This window comes from Heliangelus exortis, chromosome 5, assembly GCF_036169615.1.
Source record: "Heliangelus exortis chromosome 5, bHelExo1.hap1, whole genome shotgun sequence".
NCBI classification, from domain to species: Eukaryota; Metazoa; Chordata; class Aves; order Apodiformes; family Trochilidae; genus Heliangelus; species Heliangelus exortis.
In genome coordinates, this window is record NC_092426.1 from 9863165 (window position 1) to 9882772 (window position 19608).

Below are 19608 nucleotides of genomic sequence, written 5' to 3' on the forward strand. Positions count from 1 at the left end.
TAAAATTCTCAAGATTTTGTCATAATTTTGAACTCAAAAATATCACTATTTCTCTGAGGAATGGAACATTAACACAAACAAGTGCCAAAATACTTGTCCTTTTTCCTTTATTCTTCTCTAAACACACAATCTTTCCCCCTTTGTTTGGTATACTAAGGAGTACTTAAGGTTGGCACATAAAGGATTAAAACACCTTGGATGCCACAAGAGCTGCCAGAGAAAAGGCATCCTGTCTTCAGAGCCAGTGTCAACCTTTAATGTTTATTTACTAACCCTCAGGTATAGCCACTTGTTCTCCACTAGCTCTTCATCTTTGGTTGTTGCATCCCCCACCCTCCCACTGCTCCGCAAAACCTACTACCCCTTTTCTCTTCACCTGGGAGATTTCAGGGAAGATTGAGAAAACTGCCTCTTTGTAGATTTCATTAAGTTCTAGACAACACACAAGCCCTCCAGCTATGAGTCTGACTTTCTTCTTTCCTTTCTATTAAGCAAAAGCACTCTCAAAGCAAGTGGGAAGCAAAAAACAAACAGTCTCATAGTGCCAATGGAACCACACAATTCCAAATTTACACCCACCATCACTGCCTACCAAAGCATGGAAGCATTTCAGCAATTTTCTTTGAGGTCAAGGAAATTACTGAAAGAATCAATTTAGTTTTTTAAAGAGCAAAATAAGGCAGATGGACTATGCAGGAATATAGACAGCTTTGTAATTCATTTTTTCTACTACAAAATTCTAGGGAAGGAAGGATGACCTCAGGAGGGAGGTCATGGTCAACACAAACCAATTCTAAGCTCTTCAGTCTTCCTTCCACTGCTGGTGACAGACAGCATTGCCATGCTATCAAAAATGCAGCACATCTTGTCTATGTGCCCACAAAGCAGAATTCAAAACCCTGACAATTACAGAAGCAGTACCCTTCAGTCACTTCTTTCTGAAGTCATTTGTCTCCTAAGAACCATTATAATACAGGACACTGCATATACTACAGTATAAATATATTATACAGTATCAGTTTTACATCCATACAGAAAACTTAACATTTCACTAAGCAAGGCTCATCTATCAATAGGTTCTTTCAAACATGCTACCAAACCTCTACCTCAAACTTCACTGAATATTCATCACTTCTCTTGACCAGAAGACATTACTTCTAGAATGAGTAGAACTAAAGACAACAAACTCAGTAAAGGCCAAAAGATTCTATGAGAAAGACTTCATAAGTGAAACTTGCCCCAAAATGTTAAATGAGCTCAGTAAAAAGGTCACTAAAGGAATTCACCACCTGGACAGACAATCAAAAGGCTTCAAAGTTTCAGAATCTGCATCAGTCACTAGGAATAAACCTTTTCCATTCTGAGGCCCACAGGAAAGACTGGGGGAGCAATCTGAATTTTATAATAGCTAGAATACTGTTTAAAAGCCTAGGACCTGGTTCTGTACATATCAATGTACAGAATGTGTATTAATGACTGATTTCCTTATTCTAGCAGAGGCATTCACCATTCTGCTATTCTGTTCTCTGCCGTTCCACAGGATGCCAAGTACAGATTAATTTTTGTATACACTATCTTTATATTTTGCATTACAGGAATACACTAACATTATAATTTGAAGTTCACTTACTTCCTTGTCCTTGGTCATCTTCATCATTGGGAAACAAGTCATCCAAGGGCTCTTTGGTGGAATCTGTATCTTTATCCTCCTATAGAACCCCAAACAAATTGTTACACTTAAATCTAAGGCGTAAAAGGACAGTTCATTTATTCACCAATGTTAAAGAAAATACCCACTTCCAGAACTTAGGAACTGAAAATAATAAATTGGTCAAAGAAGTTTTATGAAGGTCTTATGTCCAAATGTATTTACATACTCTGTTCTAAAACAATACAGGACACCTTCAGAAGAGCCAGGAATAGAAATCAGGTCTCCTAGATTTCAGTCTCAATTTAAGCACGCAGGAACACATTTGCTATTCTTACAGAGACATTATACCTGCTCAAAGTACCCAGTGAAGGGTGAACACTGTTAAATATAGAATTGTCCACTGCACATTTTTAGCACTTGGAAGGCAGTCAATCTCCAACAGTCTCTATCTGAAACTACAGTAATTTCTCCATCAATGTGTACTGATTTTAATTATCCAAAGGACACTCCAAATCCCACAATCATGTAAAATAAAGACATAGACTATCCCTCAATTGTGTTTCTTAAATGTGGGATCTACACAAAATGAACAGTTGAAATTCTTAGAAATGTTAATGTCTACGTGGAAAAACCTCAGGAAAGAGCACATTCCTATTTTTCTGGATCTCTACCCAACACCCTTTTCCACAGATGAGAAAAAGACAACTGCTGCTGCTGGCATTCAAGTTCAACAGTGGCAAAGGGGATGCTTTGCAGTAACAGCAGATTGCTGGGACTAGAGCTCAGGTGGGAAGTTCATAATTTTTTAAGTGTGCCTGTTCCAATATCACACTGAGTATATACAAATGACTGTTTTTAAAGGCTAACAACAGAGACTGTCTCTGTGGTCAGTGAAACTACAAAGATGCTTTGCTTACTTTGCCCATTACACTTCAAAAAATGGTGCTATTTAGGCCATTGACAGATTACAGTTCAACAGACAGCACACCAAAAATCACAGTATTCCTCCTTCTGACCCTATTCTAAACAGGCTTCACTGATAGTAGTCAGCTGCAACTACTAACTCATGAAACAGCATTGGAAAGTTCCATGTGCAACTCTCACTACACACAATATTTTAGAAAGGACTTAGTCAAACAGTCAGTTAAGCAGGACTAAAATGCATAAATTTTCAACCATTATATTGCTGAGTTATGAAAATTTGCTCTGTCCAAGACACGTCTGAGAAGCTGCACAAAATGAAATCTTTCTCTGCAATGCCATCTAACTCAAGCACAAAAAAGGACAAGAAGAAGGGCAAATAATCCAGAAGTCTTAAGTGATAAATTACTTCCATAAATTAAAAGTGGTATTCATCCTCTCTCTGAATCTAAAAATATTTAACACAACAGGCTAGCTAAACACAACTGAAAAAATCCAGGTGATCACAGTGTCTAGCAGAAAGTCATGAAAGGGGATACAAAAACATTCCTAGTGTAAATTCTCAACATATATAAAAGCTACCCACTGATTTCACCTACAAGGAAACCAAATATTTTTTCCTGAAGTCAAAATAAGGCAAGTCCCCCATGTACTTAAATCTCTACTGGTTTACATTCCCCATTTAATTTAATTGTTGAATTTACAAAAGAAAAATTTTTAACTGAAGTTCAGTTCTTTGTAACCTGATAAGATATTAGGTAGGTATTTATGGATTTTGACCATCTTATGTATTTTATTATGTAGAGAGACTGAAATATTTACTCTTCAGATAAAAATGAGCTCTCGAAAATGTTTCTGCAAGCTATTTGACACTGGTACAGTTTAAGCATTTTAATGACAAGTTTGTGTTAGAGATAAATAAAAAGCTTGTATCTGTCATTTCTTGGTAACGAGGCAGATGACAACATAGCAATAACTGTAAGCTGCTTTTTACAATACAGCTACTTACTGATGGTGAAATATCATCATCGTATTTTTTTAATTGATTCATGAATTCTAGATGTTTCTTTTCTTCCTCCAGCTGAGCCACAGATTGCTCACTTTTCTGTAGTTTCTGCTGTGTATTGGCCAGCTCATCCCGTAGCCACTGGTTTTCCTGGCATAGCCGGCGAACCTGAGCACGCAATTTCTGCTTCTCTGACTCCACTGCATTTAAGTGATTTGACAAGGCCATCATTACCTAAAAAGCAGAAGGTGTCACATGACTTACTTCTTCTAGAATGCAGTCCTGTATTTAACACAGAAGCCTTTTATTATTTTAAACCTGTCAGCTGTGAAGATAAACATTCAGATTTCTCTTCATATACCTGGTTCTCACTTTTCCTCAACTTTTTAACCATCTATTCAGTCATAGAATTCCTTGCTCCACTAATATGAAATGGAGCAGTAATACTCTTACCTTGAAGGATGACAAAAGTAACCCAAGAACTAACTCAAAGTTCTAATTTAAGAGTTTTCAGACAGAAAATGATTCATTCACATGTTTACAGTTCATAAGGATGAGCACCTCAGCATAATGATGCTACTCCAAAGGGACAATTATACTGCTGAGATCTAAATGCAAAACTGAACACACAATTTACATAAGCACTTATATATATATTAATTATATCATAAGCTTGAGTGCACATTCAATATTTTTGAACAGTTACATTAGTGAAAAAAATAGAATAGTAATAAAAGCAGGTTACTTTGAATTTTTTCTTTTTTTTCTAAGCAAAGTTAAACAAAAAAAGGAGCTTGATAAGTGTAAGCAAACACTAAACACAGAAGATATTCTTCCTTCACTGCTTATGTAACCTCCCACTGATACACTTGGAACTGCTGACAGCAACCCCAGGATGCAGACCTTGTAAGAACAGGCAACTGGTGATAATAAAAAACGACTTTTAGATGAGTTTGACATCCCCAAGTTATTAGCATTTCACATTTCTTTAATACAAAATTACCTTGAGGTTTTTTTTAAGAAGTATTTAATATGTTGAAATTGCAGGTTTCAAAAAAAAAAAACAAACAAAAACCAAAACCAAACCATCAAGCCTTTAGAAACTGCTTTTTCCTATAAAGATAAAACTCCAGGTATAATTTTCTTACATAAGTGCAAATCTCCAGATTTCAGCAGCTACCTATTTACATATTCAAAAATTTTAATTGAAATTACTTTGCGTATTCAAACAGTAACATTTGTAACATCACAAAGTACACTTAAGTAAATTTGTGATAACAGAATAAACATATTCAAAAAACGTTCTACAAGCTATACCAGCAAATTAAAATCCTTTGTAATCTTACTCTCTTGAATTAACTAAAAGTTTGATTACTTCTTCAGCAAAGTCAGTTCCATTTTAATGGAAATAACACGTGTCATTAGACCTACATTATTTCATAAAAACATCTACAAAATATTCCTATAACTGAATTTAAATACTTCAAATCAGAAAAATACATTTTTTTCTACAATAAGCATGGAAGAACAGTAGGCTTATTTCCAAAAGTAATAGTTTGAAGTGCAATTGTTTTCCTAACAAATGCAGTAAATAGACTTCTTGGTTCCTTGCCACCAGTTCACAAAACAGTATACGTGGCAAACAAGGCAGTAGTAGCTATAATTGATGTTGCTGAATCTGACAGAACCAAGAATTAGAATTAGTTTATACTGGAGTCCCAATACAGTCTCAAAGTTGGGAGAGAGAAGCTACTTATTCACCCACAGATCTACAAACACCTATTACAGGTAACTCAACTATTCCAGTTTTATTCCAGATTATCTTCTAGTATTTTCTTCCAGTACAAGGGATCAAAGCTTGTATCATATACTAAGGCCTGACAGTCTGTACCATAAGGGCCAGGTGCTCCACACTCCCATGTCTGGTAACCCATATTTGTTCATTCTCTCAGGCCTCACTTCACTGTGATTCATGCAGAGAACTTCCAGATCATAAAACAGTAATTTCCCAATCCAGATGAGAAACTGACCACAGTTACAGAGCAATATAAAGCCAGACCAATTCTGTGCCAGACCAATACAAAGTTAACTCATTGGACTTTTCAACTCATTTGCAACTGTCATGTGCCATCATGATAGCTCACATCACATCACTTCAGGTTTTGACCTGGTACAAAGTACCCAAAGCCAGACTGTAAATATAATCCTGACATCCTGACCAAACTAGAATCCTCTAACTCATCTTACACAGTATCTTCATTGACTAAAATGTTTGACAGAAATTAGCTGAGTCTTTTCTTTAATGAATCACTGAAAGTTGCTTGGATTCTTTACTCAGTTCTGAACCTTTAAAATGTTTACTGATTCAGTCTTGATTTACTAAAATGTTTTGAAAAACACTGAAGTTTCTTAAGCCTCAGGAGCATCATGAGCTACTACACACACTGATGGAAACAAAGGAATATAAACATGAATTTAAGTTTATGGCAGAGCTCAAAGGTTGGAGCACATTCATTTATTTGTGTGGAAGAGACCTCCCTATGCAGCAAGAGTTAAAATACCCGTGCTAATTTCTTGAGCTGCTCAAACATTACCTGCCTAATGCTTTGGAAAAGTCTGAACACAAAACAGCAACAGTGCCAGTGAAGTAAAGAGCAGCTCAGTTATGAGCTTCAGCACTTTAATAGTGAATGCATAATTAGTTGTGTAAAACAGCAAGACAGACAGTATCTGTCTCTATTAATTACAGCAGCCTTTTTCCTTTACATAAACTAACAAATGTCCCGGTACATTACTAATATTCAGTAAGGCAAATGTAAGTCCTCTGAAATGCTTTACTTTTACTGGAATTTTACCTGTGCTTCACTAAGGCCAAGCTCCAGCATTTCCAATGACTTTCGAATCATGTTTGATTTTTCTTCAACCAGATTACTTTCATCATCTTTCTTCAAACATTTCAGTGTTTCAAGTAAGCTCTGTAAAATTGAATTGTGTTCATTCTTCAGTGCCTCTAGTCCATTAATCACTTGCTTAGTTTTGGCAATGATTTCATCTTGAGTAAGCTTCTCCAACTTCTCTTCCTTTAAATACACCATTGTGGACATGTTTTCATACATTCTGAAACAGAGAGTACACTGGTTAACCCAAAAGTAAAAATAAAACAAGTAATATTGTTTTATTTAAAACAATAAACAAGTAACATTGTTTCATTAAAACAAGCAAAATATACAATAATTTCTGCACATCTTTTACAGTGTTTTAAGACCTGGGTTTGAACAGTGTTTCAAGTTTTCCAGCTTGTTTCCAGAGTTAGTATTAGCACTAACTCATAAAGCAAGCAACAACTGAAAATAACATTTGTATTACAATATGGCACAAGAACTTCTAATGAGCACTGAAGAATCAAACTGATCTCCAAGATGTGCAAAAGCAAAGTAACTGGTGTATAAAATATATGCTATAACATAGTTATTTGCAGATGACACTGATCTAACAACTATCTTTACAAATATTCACAAATTAGATTTTGAGGAATTTTAAGAAATACCATCCAAACATCTTAAAAGAGTTGATCAATGAGCCAGTTGTGAGCAAAATCACCCTTTTCAAGTAGCAAGCAAACACCTTCTTCATCCTTTTCCAAGGGCTACGTAAGCTATTACCACTATGTATTTTGAAAATACCCAACTGACCCCTGAGATTACTTTACATTCATTTTTGTAATGCTACAGTTACATATAGATATCCAACCATCTGCAGGTCTACATGCAGCTGCTCTGACAAAGTTGCAACAGCTGTCTCATAGAAAAAATGATTTGTATAGAACAACCCTTGCAAGAAACATTTCACTGTGCTACTTTGTCGGTACCTTGTGCTCTACATTAGGATCAGCAAACTTCTGGTTATTTACAAACATCTCTGCCAAATGCAAATGCAGACCCACATAAGTTTAGAAATTCAGGTAACTTTAAATATGCTACTACTGAAGTGACAAATGAGTATAACAATGTAAAAATACAGATAGAAGACACAGATATAACTTTTCTGATGTCACCAGAAAACTGTTCTATATTAAAATAAGGAATTGAGGAATTGTTCTTTTATATATGCTTTAGATATAAACACCTTGGAGCATACTACAAAGTATAAATCAGAAAAACAGAATCATCATGGTTGGAAAGAGCCTCCAAGACCACCAACTCCAATTGTCAGTCCTACACCACCACCTTAACCACTAAATCATCTTCCACAGTGCCACATCTACCCATTTTTTAAATACCCTCAGCCATAGCGACTTCACCACCTCCCTGGTCAGCCTGTTCCAAAGCTCCAAAGCTTCATGTTTTGGTGAATAAGTTTTTCCTGTTATCTAATCTGAACCTCCCCTGGCACGACTTGGACCCATTTCCTCTTGTCCTGTCACCAGTCACTAGGTAGGAGAAGCCAACACCCACCTCACTACAACCTCCTTTCTTTTCAGGTAGTTGTAGAGAGCAATAATGTCTCCCCTCAACCTCCTCTTCTCCTGGCTGGAAAAAAATTTCTCCAGCAGGAAAGATTTTTCAAAAGCAATAAATTATCACATCCATATGCAGACACTTGGGGAAGGTTTGATAGCCTAAAATTTAAAATTAATTAGCTCAACTTTGTTAATCTGTACAGAAACCAGTCTAGTTTTAGAAGACAGCCAAAAAAATTACAGCCATTAAATCCTGAAGAAAAGTGCTTTAATGGATATTCATATATATACCCCTTCATGGCAACAGCCAAAGAATGTGCTTTAATGCTGTTTTATTACATTTTAAAAAAGAGAGGTTGGTCTTTCTGTTTATATGTACTCAAATTACCCTCCCTGTTAAGACCTCCTGTAACACAATATGTAACAGGTGTACCCATTTGTCACAAATGCTCTGTACATAATACTTATTATTTTGTAATAATCTGTTGTCTGAAAACACGGGTAACTTGGGGAAACAGGGAATTTGGTTTTACCACAATTTAATAAACATCTTCATATTCACAAACATATGTAATACTGAGCTTATACACCTGTATAAAACATCAAACCTAGCATGGCATAAGACATCAACTCAACAAAACCTGATAAGCAGAATGCTTTTCACACATTTTCCACTTAGAACGTGAGAATTATTACCCAGGATGCTTAAATGACAATTTTAAAGCACATGCTCTCTAAAACTGTGCGTATAAATAATGTAAATTAATGTAAGCCAAGTTTGTAAACAAATGCTTCTAACATGCACATTTCTATGGAATAGGGTAACTTCTGCATGCAGTGCAACTCTAATTACCACTGGCATGCTCTTGTGCCTTCAGTTAACAACTACTAAATCTTGTATCATAAGGACATAAAACCAGCAGAGGCCATCTAAGGAATAAGGACTTCATGCTGCACTAGAGAAGTTCTGAAAAATACCATTCTTAACCACCTACAGCTTGTTTACAACACTCCTAGACAAGTATGTGATCATTTGTCTGTCTTAGTAAACAGTGGCAGCAATTTCTTCTGCATGCTTCAATGTTTTTAATCATTCTACACCAAAGGTGGAAGGCAGGTGTGTGAATGTATGAATAGAATGTATGCATAGATGTCATTTTAAAAAAAATTGTACATTTTAACCACCACAGTGAATTCTAGGTGATGAATACAGATAAACTAACAGCCATTCACTGTTACAAAAAGAATACACAAAACCACGGAAGTCATACCAAAAACTATACTAGGCCTTGCAACAGACTTCATGCAAAGAGAATTAAGTAGCCAGTAGACCAATCCAACACGTGAAATCCAGCAGACACTAAGTCATTACTATAAAGAATAAAGGTTATCAGATTATAGACAGAACAGGCACACAGCTCTGGCTGAGTACACCAAAGTTGCAGTTAATGAGTGCTAAAGCCAGCAGAGCAGCTTTTCAGGAAAGGTGCTCCATTGCCCAACGGAGCAGAAAGCATACTTAAAAGCCCATCACCATAGCAGACCTGCTTCTTGTCTCAATTTGGTCTGCCAGATTTTTAAGCCACTTCATTCTAAACCAAATGTAGCAATAGGCTCTCATGGCCTCAGAGCTACCAGTGCAAGCAACTAAAGTGGAGCTGGTGTCCAGCCAGAAGCTACACCAAGACACAGACTGATACGGAGCTCCACACAGCCCAGGAAAGTGATTCTCAAGATTCCACTAGTGAAAACTGTTTGAATCCTCTCCCACTGAAAGGAGAAGAATTGATCTTTCTGCACAGGCTTTGTAGGGTGTCTGATTAAAAGATATATAAAACACTATGCATAAACAATGTATAAAACACGACAGACAATTTGGACAATGTTCAGAGTTCTATAGATTGTGCTTGGGAGAGCAATTTAAAAAAACAGGAGGACAGCATGCTAAATGACATGTTATTAGATCTGAGTCTTTGTAGGAGTAAGATTAATAAGTAAATATCTAATATATTGATTTAGAGCAGAATGGACTTGTGGTGCTATTTCCATGGTTTTTAAAAAACATATTATACAAAAGGGTATTACCTAGTCAAACACTGTATTTGAATATATAATCATATAATTAGTTTGCATACCCTGAGGCAGCAAACCCCATGCAGGAAGTAGACATGGATGTTTACAGAGGAAAAGAGAGAAACCCTACCATGCCTTTCTATTGACACTTTTCAAAAATGTTAATTCTTTCTGCCTCTGTTTTTTTCCCCACAGAAAAAAAAAAAAAAAAAAAAAAAAAAAAAAAAAAAAAAAAAAAAAAAAAGGCTTATTCAAAGGCTTAAGATCCTGACTATTTATTCTGTATACAATTCACTGCACTGCAAATTCTAACTGGTACAGTGCAGGAACTCTACATTCAAATACCATTTTTTAATTCACTGTACAACTGAAAACAAGGGAAAAAAATAAGATGCACCAAGACTTAGCTGGAAAACAGAATTTTGGATCTGTGAAAAAAAATAAGTAATGCAGTCAGATTTACAGACTCTGCATACAAGAATGAATAAACCATCTTCCCAACAGCAAAAGCTACACGATTGGCTCAAGCCATAGCTACAGGCCTCATAATTTACAAGTACTGCAAATTCCACAAAGATGTAGTATATACTAATTTGAGCTTTTTGTATATTCAACATGTACCTATTAATTCACTGTTTCACAACAATAATCACTCTATTCAGGGCTTTTAACTCCAATTTCACTCTTAGTTTCTCCTTAATTAAATGGTGAAGCTCAGCATCCTCTGTCTGGCATGCACTTGTTTCACTTTGTATAGCTACAAATTAAAAGTCATTAATTCCCTGCTCAGACCAAGAACACATCACATCACGGAATGCATCACCTTAGCTACGACAAGATGCTCTGCTAGCCTTCATAATGTGGAAAAGTGCCTTCTCAAACAATCCTCAAAAGACCACAAAAGCCTTCCAAGCACAAAAAGATAAGCACCAATAAAGGCAAGAGATGACAAACAGCCTGCCAAAGCACAGGGGTAGTATGTCAAACACTACATGAACCACACCCCTTCCTAACAAGGCAGCTCAGTGACACAGAGGAGTCAGAAAGGGTGAGGATGAATCACTCACTGATGCCTTTCATGTATTTAGAGAGGTATTTGTAAAGGGACTTTGATAAGCACTCCAGCTTGAATACAGTGCTGTTATGGTTTATGGTCAGAGATCTCCAGGACTGGAAGATCAATGGGCACTTACAAATATTTTTTTAATCTAAGATGTTAATATATCCATCTTTCTCTGTGGAGCTATTTCTGCTATCACAAGTCATATTCCTAGCCATAAAAAAAAAAAAAATACATAATCTCATTTTATTTGACTTGTTCTTCTTTTAATTAAAATCATCCTTTATTCTCAGGAATTTTATTCCAACACACTCTTCTCTAACCCCACAAAAGAAACAGAGCAGCTTCTTCCTCTTGACGGATTCAGGACTGCAGCTGAACTGCCAACTATTCCTCTTTTCATCATACACATATAAGCCTCTATGGAATAAAAAAATCTTGGACTCCACCTTCAAACAGTGTCCTGTTGGAGGTCAAACTTAAGGTATGCTCACTGACCCAGTTCTATAAACAGAATACTGCTGCACGTCTGTACTGCCTCTGGTTTCCAAATACGCCATCTCAGAAAAGTGTCTTCACAATTCAGCACATATATAGACAAGCTACCTTAAAATAACTCAGTGGGAACAATTAGTGGCACATACCGGAGGCCAGTAAAATACTGACAAAAAGCAGGTAAGAAGATGGAGTTTAACAAGACTGGCAACCAACATAAAGCTAAGGAGAAGTTCTTTAGAACAGACAAGGTGTTTGAAAAAAGAACTAACTCTGTGGAGTCACGTTTTCTACCAACTTCCAGCTACCAAGCACTTGCATTAAAAAACAAAAAGCAACAACCCTTACTGTGCTCCTTCTTCCAACATTCAACTCAGAGATAACCCTGAATGCAGAAGTCCACTCCACCATTTGGTTTAAAATGAAGGCATGCCAGGTAAATACCATAAAAAGAACATTTGCAGGCCTCTTTAGTTGAAGGACACACATCCTAATAAAAGCTCAGAATCATGTTTGCAATCTGACCTACACCCTTAAAACCACAAGACACCTGTAAGCATGATATCATGTAAGTATACTTGTAAGCAGAGTGGACACCTATTTTGTAAAGGTTTAGCAATTGTAATGGTAAACCCACAAATTTCTGAGAAATGCACAATAAGCACAGAACAGCTTAACAAAAAAGTGTACAACAACAAAAAGCTTTAACACTAACAGAGATTTCCAACATGGCTTTTCTACTAAGGTGCAGCCTACTCTACACATTCCTGGAAGAGGCTGCATGGGTACGTGTCCTGCCCCTAACATCACAACAGCATCCACCTCTAAAAAAACACTCTCAGACTCTTGGAAACCCTGATGGCTATCAAAAAGCTCATCCACAACATCAGACTATGTTTAAGTGAAGAGGACTATGTACTTGTTTAGCTGAAGAACACAATCACTGTACACTTGATAAACCTTGGAATCTTTTAATCTCACAGTCTGCTGTTAAAAAAAAAAAAAAAAAAAAAAAAATAAATAAATAAATAAATAAAAAGTGTACCTTCCAGGGGAAATCTTTTGCTCTTTGGAAAAAATGCAAGTTAAGTTATACTGGCTAATAAGAGGTAACAGCAAAAATAGCTCCTATAAAACCTGTAGCAAGGGTGATGCTGACAGATATCTGAGAAAGCACAAGCTATGAAGATCTGTACTGCTTTAGAGTCCTTTAATTTAGATTTCTACAGCATGCTACATCAACACTAATGAAGCATGCAATGTTCCTTAGCAATCATATCTGCATTCTTACACATAATCTTAACACTACTTTGAAACAGTTTTGCACCTCTCAAGGATAACTGCCAAAAAATGTCAGAGTAATTTTAGCCTTCCTTCTTTTGTAGCAAGTTAACTACTTTCATTAAATTCTGGCTTCTTGTTGAAATGGTTAATTCAGTAAAAAATGCTTTTACAGAATAGAAGTATTCAGTGGCATAAAAACATTCTGTAACTACAAAGATTTTTCTTCCTCTTAAAGAAAAGGTTATTATGGCATCAATAACTTGACAGTTCTCTACTGAATAAAAACTAGACAGCATTTTAATTATCATAATACAGTCAAATCCTTTTAACAGGCAACCCAGATGCCCTGCCAATCTCATTATTTCCAAAATCTCTATTAGGTTCAACCGTATCTAGAATTATTTTCATTATGCTGCAAGGAATGAAGGGAAAGCACCCTCCATATCCCACCCACTACATTTTACCTTTCTGAAGTACTAAATATAGACAATAATTAAAACACAGCATAGTGACATATCCTAAAGCTGATTGCATTGTTCTTCCTCTGCAGAGTAGCATCTGTTTGGATCTTACAGTCTGCAGGTATAATAAGCATGCAAGGGGAAAAATTATTCTCTGTATACATTCAAGTTCTTCTAACATCTTGGGTTTCAAATGAAGATGGGAGGAAAATAAGATCCTTCCATGCATTTATCATATCAGAAATTACTCTTTGTCAAAGCTGAAGCAAGCACAAGAGAAATCTGACAGGCAGTTTAGTGGACTCAGTCAGGAGTCTAGAGCAACAACACCAAAAGCTGTACTTTTAAGAGGGTACATGCTTATTAAGTCTTTGTTAACCAAGGTTACAATCATCTGTTACAGGTTGATGGCACATGACCTTCCTTATTCTATATCTCAAACAACGTACTTGCTGAATATCCTCAGACCAGTGGCAAGACCAAAATTTAATTTTTTCCCAGAAAAATAAAAGTGAATACACATCCATCCCACTTTTTGGTCTTGGGCAAAGAGCTCTAAGAGCTACTTTAAGTGGACCGAAAAGAAATTTTGACTGTATGTTTTAAGAACTCCTATCAAAACAGTTTGGGCTACAAATCCATTACCATTACCAAATTCTACAATTTTAACCTCAGCATTCCAAGAATCTACATTTGTTTCTGTGTGGAAAAGGCCACTGTCTCTTCATGGATTTGCCAACTTGTACAACCATATTTTCAGTGAATCTTGAGACTTGATTAACAGACTAATTCTGGCTGGCATGAGTGTCTCTTTGGGACTGGACTAGAGAGGTATAGTAACATCAAAGTGTTTTCAAAGTTATTTGCAGCTGTTAGAGTACACAAAGCATTTTTTGAGCTTGACTACTTCTCTCATTTTGCATTGTTATTTTTGGACAAGAACTGCTTTACTGACTAATCAAAGTAAGATACATTTACCTTATCTATTTATCTTGCCTCTAAATAGTACTTTGGTAAAAAGCACAAAAATGTTCCTATCAAATCAGACTTCCATAATACATTAAAAACCCCATCAGCTTCCACTCACCAACATCAGACTATAATCTAAACCAAACCTACTTTTTATGGCATACTTATAACCACTAAAAAAATGCACACAGGAAGGGCAGAGAAGGCCACATCTTGCCTCATTAGATCTATGTGGGAAGTTCTGCTGACAATTTAGCATGACTACAGATTATGTTGCTCTTACAGGCTTGAGGACATTGAAGAGAAGGGTTATTTGAAACAAATGAGAACGTCAGCAAGTTCTTCTGCAGACATAAAGGGAACATCCACTGACACTGCTTCAGCACAGACTAGCCTTTAGGTTTAACAAATCCTATAATCTGGTTTTGAAGCTACCTAATAGCTCACATTAAGATGCACAAACTGTGTAGTTTTCCTTCAAGCTTTAGGGAAAATGGCCTCACTCTGCTTATCCTTCCATTAAAAAAAAAAAATCTGAAACCATGAATCTCATTCTTCCAAAACTACTACAGAAAAGGTTTTATAATTAAATAGTTCAGACATTATTTTCAGTATTGAAGTGGCTTTAATTCTACCTCATTAAATATTACATCAAAATGCATACTTTCAATGGCAATCACCAGTTATCAGACTAATATTCATCCCTTGCAAATTTCATTTCATAGAAAGAATTGCAAATGATGTAACAATCTAGAAAAACAACCTTGTATGATTCACTTTTTTTTATTTCCAGCAGCTGAGAACTAATTTTGCTATGTGGTTAGGAATAATGTCCTTGGTAAGTGCTCCATAATCTGCAGGGTTTACTTAGATGATCTTGAACTCTACTGGGCCAGGAGGTACAGATCAGCACAGCAAGCCCTAATCCAGCATCTGACACAGTCACCTTAACACTCAGACACGAGGATGAAATCACAGTTTTAGCCTCCACTAAGCTATCTCTCACATTCATGATTTATCTTAAGCTGAAGCACTGGGTGCTCCTTTGGAACTCCTGAAAATCCTGGCTGTGAGAATAACACCGACACGATGGTTCCCACTATCCTGGTGCACTACACCACTCTCCTGGTGGTCTGACAGAGAGCACAAGCACATGTTAATTGGAAAACAGACACGAAAGAACTAAAAAGGAACATCTTTGTATTATTTTTTTTAAACCATCTTGTTTTGGCAAATTTGTTTTGAAAGCATCTCAGTACTGAGGACATCAGAAGAGTCTGTACAGCTGTACAAAGCAACATATCATGCACTTTCAAGTACTGCTCCATTAAATAAATAAATAAACTTTTAAAATATGTATCAGTGTGTTTCCAGGCCATTTGTTAACAACTGTATGGGGATCTAGATTCAATGGCCTAACTGTAGCTTAAGCCCTACAGGTTGCTGCTTTCAAAACCATGCTGTGCATCTTTGCTCTCTATCTGCATTCTGCACAAAGTCGAAACTTTTAAAGTTCTTCTGAAGTTAAATGAGTATTCTAAGAGCAATATTTTAAGGATGCTCTTTAAGTACCCTTTGAGAGAAATCAATACTAACTGAATAAGATGACTTAGAAGTAGAGCAACTGAGTCATTAACCTGCCTTTACTTGTCTTCTGAACAATGGAAAGGAGATATACTTGATTAATGGCAAATTACTGGGACACTGAGTCTAAGTCACTCTCTGGTGTCTCTTGCCTTTTTAAAAGATACAGGAAGAAAAACAAATCTTTGAAAAATTAGGATATCTCATCAGCAGTCTGCATTCCAAAATGGTCCCAGACCAGAATCCTACAGAACAGTTTTATCATGTTACAAAATCACAGAACCATAGAATGGTTTCAGTTGGAAGAGACCTTTAAAGATCACCTAGTTCCAACCCCCCTGCATCTCTGGTAAATGTAATTCTGCCTTACACAGTGTTCATGTTTGCACACCAAAGCTTCACAATATAGACCACACCCTGAATTAATCCATCTTCCTGATGATTCATCCATTCCCACCTCTAGTAAGACCTCCAGGTCACTACCCTGTGTTCTGGCATCCTGCCAATCACCTCCTATACTCCACATTTTGATACACCCCAAATGCAACTCAGCTACATCCAGGGAAATGGCAAACATAAACAGTGTGTTCTTTATCTTCCACAAGTTATTGCCTCTACGTATAGAGGAACTTAGAGACAGAAATGGACATCAGATCATCTGGCAGGCTTCCTGGAAGCACAAGACTGGACATTCATTCATTGAGGCTACACTTACAATAAGCAATACTCCTCCTGTAGCCATACATTTCACTCACATGCTCCATCATGCCAGCACAAGCATTCCTGTCCATAATAAATCATACCAAAGATCCATACCTTTTGCTGGATTATTTTTCAGTCAGAGTTGAGGAGACAGAGAAGGAAAAGGTCCAGGACACAGAGCCAAAATGCACCTATTTCAATGTGCTGCCATGCAGCAAGCTCTGTTAACAGAATAAGGACATGGAACAAGCAGGCAGAGTGAAACTACATAAACCAGCACCAAGACCTGAGATAATATCTAAGGGTACAGTTGAACTTAATTACATACAACTGTTCTATCTTCTATCAGCAGAAACATTTTAGGAGGATACTGTCCTCCTCCCATCTCAAATCTGTGACCTCCCTTAGATCCTCACAAATTACCATCCCACAAATTGTTTTAATCTGACTACATACACTCAGCCTCTACACTGAGGTGGAGGGCAGGGGGGGTGTCTGTGAATCCCTTTTAACACATTCTAAATATGACTGGGGGTTCAGGGGGGAGGGAAGGGGAAGGAAGGAACATCCAGCTTAAGCACATGAACAAATTACATGTTTAAGGCAAGGGTATAGCAAAATCCAGCTGTGGCAAAGACAAGGTATGAGGTGTGAGGCAGGAACAGCAGTCTCTCTGAAACAGAAGGTGCTCGAGCTGCACAGCAGCTGTGACTTCCCTACACTGTCCAGCCTGATATTGTTTCATAAAGGAGCATCTATAAAAGCACTCAATCTTAAATACAAAATTCTACTCAGAGGAAAAAAAAAAAAAAAAAAAAAAGCAGAGCCACCCCCAAGATGGAGCCCCTCCTCCCCTGCTAGTCCCTTACCTGTATGACATGCTTTGCACATCTCTCACCTAATGTCAGCTGGAAGGAGCAAAACCAAGATGCGCTGCAGGAATGCAGATAATGCAATCCTTGCAAAAATTTTAAACTACCACCCTCTGCCCTATGGAATGGCACACACACACACACACACACACACACACACACACACACACACACTAGCACATTGCAAATAATTTTTTTTTTTTTAAATAACTTTAACTACTTGTGCTGTCTCCAGACAAAGCACAATATTAGAACAGTATAAAATATCACTAGTAATATACTGCCAAGAGAGATAGCAGTGAAGGTTTTAAGAAACAGCTATGCATGTAACACCTGTGTTTTTATGTTACACAAAACACTAAGAATTAAGGTAAATTATCTGATAATTCAAAAAAATATAATTGTCCTTTAATAAGACTTATTTTAAAATATTAACTTTGTTTCCTGAAAAAATATATAAACTACACAATATAAGAAAAGATAATATTAAGTATTACCAAGAAGTTCATCTTTACACAAGACATTTCTTGCTCTTCTAAATGTTAACTACTACAATGTTAGTTATGAAAACTACTTTCTGGGGTACATAGAAATAAATACAGGGTTATCATCACATAGTAAGTAACATATAATTAGCCACCACTCCAACCCTGCAGATGCGTAAGGAAGACAGTACTATTGACTGAAATGGTTACATTCTTTGCTTTATTCACTTTAAAAATTAATAAAATCAGCTATAGTTCTGACAAAATCCCAGAAACGCAATCTTAATGTGATTAATAGGTTTTACAACAGGTATTCACAAAAGAATAAATTTCATTTAACTCTACATACATGTCAAAACAGCTTCCAGAGCAAAGATTGTTTCTGACTGCACTAAGAAGTTAAATAGCAGAGTCCATAGGAGATAAGCTGGATTCACAGAAACAGTGATTAAATCAAGACACAGATGCTATGGCTTGCATATGTTTTTTTAGCTGACTGAATCAAAATAAACTGTCAATTATGAAAAATTAATTTGCTTTATATATTATAAAAAAATCAGTATATCTTGTGTCAACTGTGTTTCAGTGTTTGTCCTCTGAGAACATCACCTTTATTCATATTCCCAAATACATTTTGGGTACTGGAAGCATATATCCTCAGTCCTCATGCCTGCCTATTCTTAACTCACCACGTTCTTCCATTACTAAATATATTAATTACCTAGCACAAAAAAACAAAACTACAGTCTCATGCCCACTGCCTGCAAAGCACCTCACAAAAAGCCCTACAGAAATAATTCCTCCATCACTGAAAGCATCTGTGATTCTGGCTCTGGCCCTCTAACAAAGTGCCCAATTTAAATACTGTAAGATGAAGGCAACAAAGCATCTCAGCAAGTCCAAGCTAGAATAAGTGCACCTTTTTATGGTCAGGCATTTATTGATAAGCAATTTTTCAAAGCCACCACACTTATTTCTAGAACCTGCTTTCAGAAAGGAAAACATTTCGCTATAAAATTACTGGAAAAGCCTTATTAGTTCAAAAATACCAGAAAGCAACTGTGTTAAGATAGATCTACTAAAAGCAGTTCTGTTTAGAGTTAAAGAAAGTTTCTTTTTAGCATGAACAATCTTTTACTGTTACCACAAAGTATCTGTTAGACATTATATATGCCATGCTTTTCTTTTAAGGAAAATGAGAGTTAACATTGAAAAGAAATGCTTCCTTAAACTTTGGGCAAGGTAAACCCTGAGTTCTTATATAACAATTTAAAATACTTTGAAAATACAAAGTCTTATGCAAGATGAATTAACTAGCCAGTTTATTGCAATGATGATAGAACTGGTCCTTTTTTATGATAGTTGTGTCACATTGATGAACACCTTAGAGTAAGACAGACTACAAGAGATGTTTAAGTAGACCGAGCATACTTGTCCCCATCAGTGCTACTATGCTCTTCAGTATTAAATACAGAAGTGTATTTTGCTTATTCATGAATTTACCTGAAATTCCTTACTTTCTACTCCTCTTATAAAACCATTCTTTTAAAAACTATTTGTACACTGAATTTTTAAAGTATGCATTG

General features: G+C 36.4%; 1 protein-coding gene across 6 annotated transcripts in view; it reads right to left on the bottom strand.

Annotated features, from left to right (window-relative positions):
• The window catches only part of KLC1 (kinesin light chain 1), a 45581-nt gene that overhangs the window by 22930 nt on the left and 3043 nt on the right, over positions 1–19608 (bottom strand). For all 6 annotated transcript variants that reach the window (XM_071745457.1, XM_071745456.1, XM_071745455.1 and 3 more), the window contains exons 2-4: positions 6434–6695; positions 3582–3812; positions 1631–1709 (exon numbers count right to left, since the gene is read on the bottom strand). In XM_071745457.1, the coding sequence (XP_071601558.1) occupies positions 1631–1709; positions 3582–3812; positions 6434–6694 (571 nt within the window). In that variant the 5' untranslated portion in view covers position 6695. The remainder of the gene's footprint in view (positions 1–1630; positions 1710–3581; positions 3813–6433; positions 6696–19608) is intronic.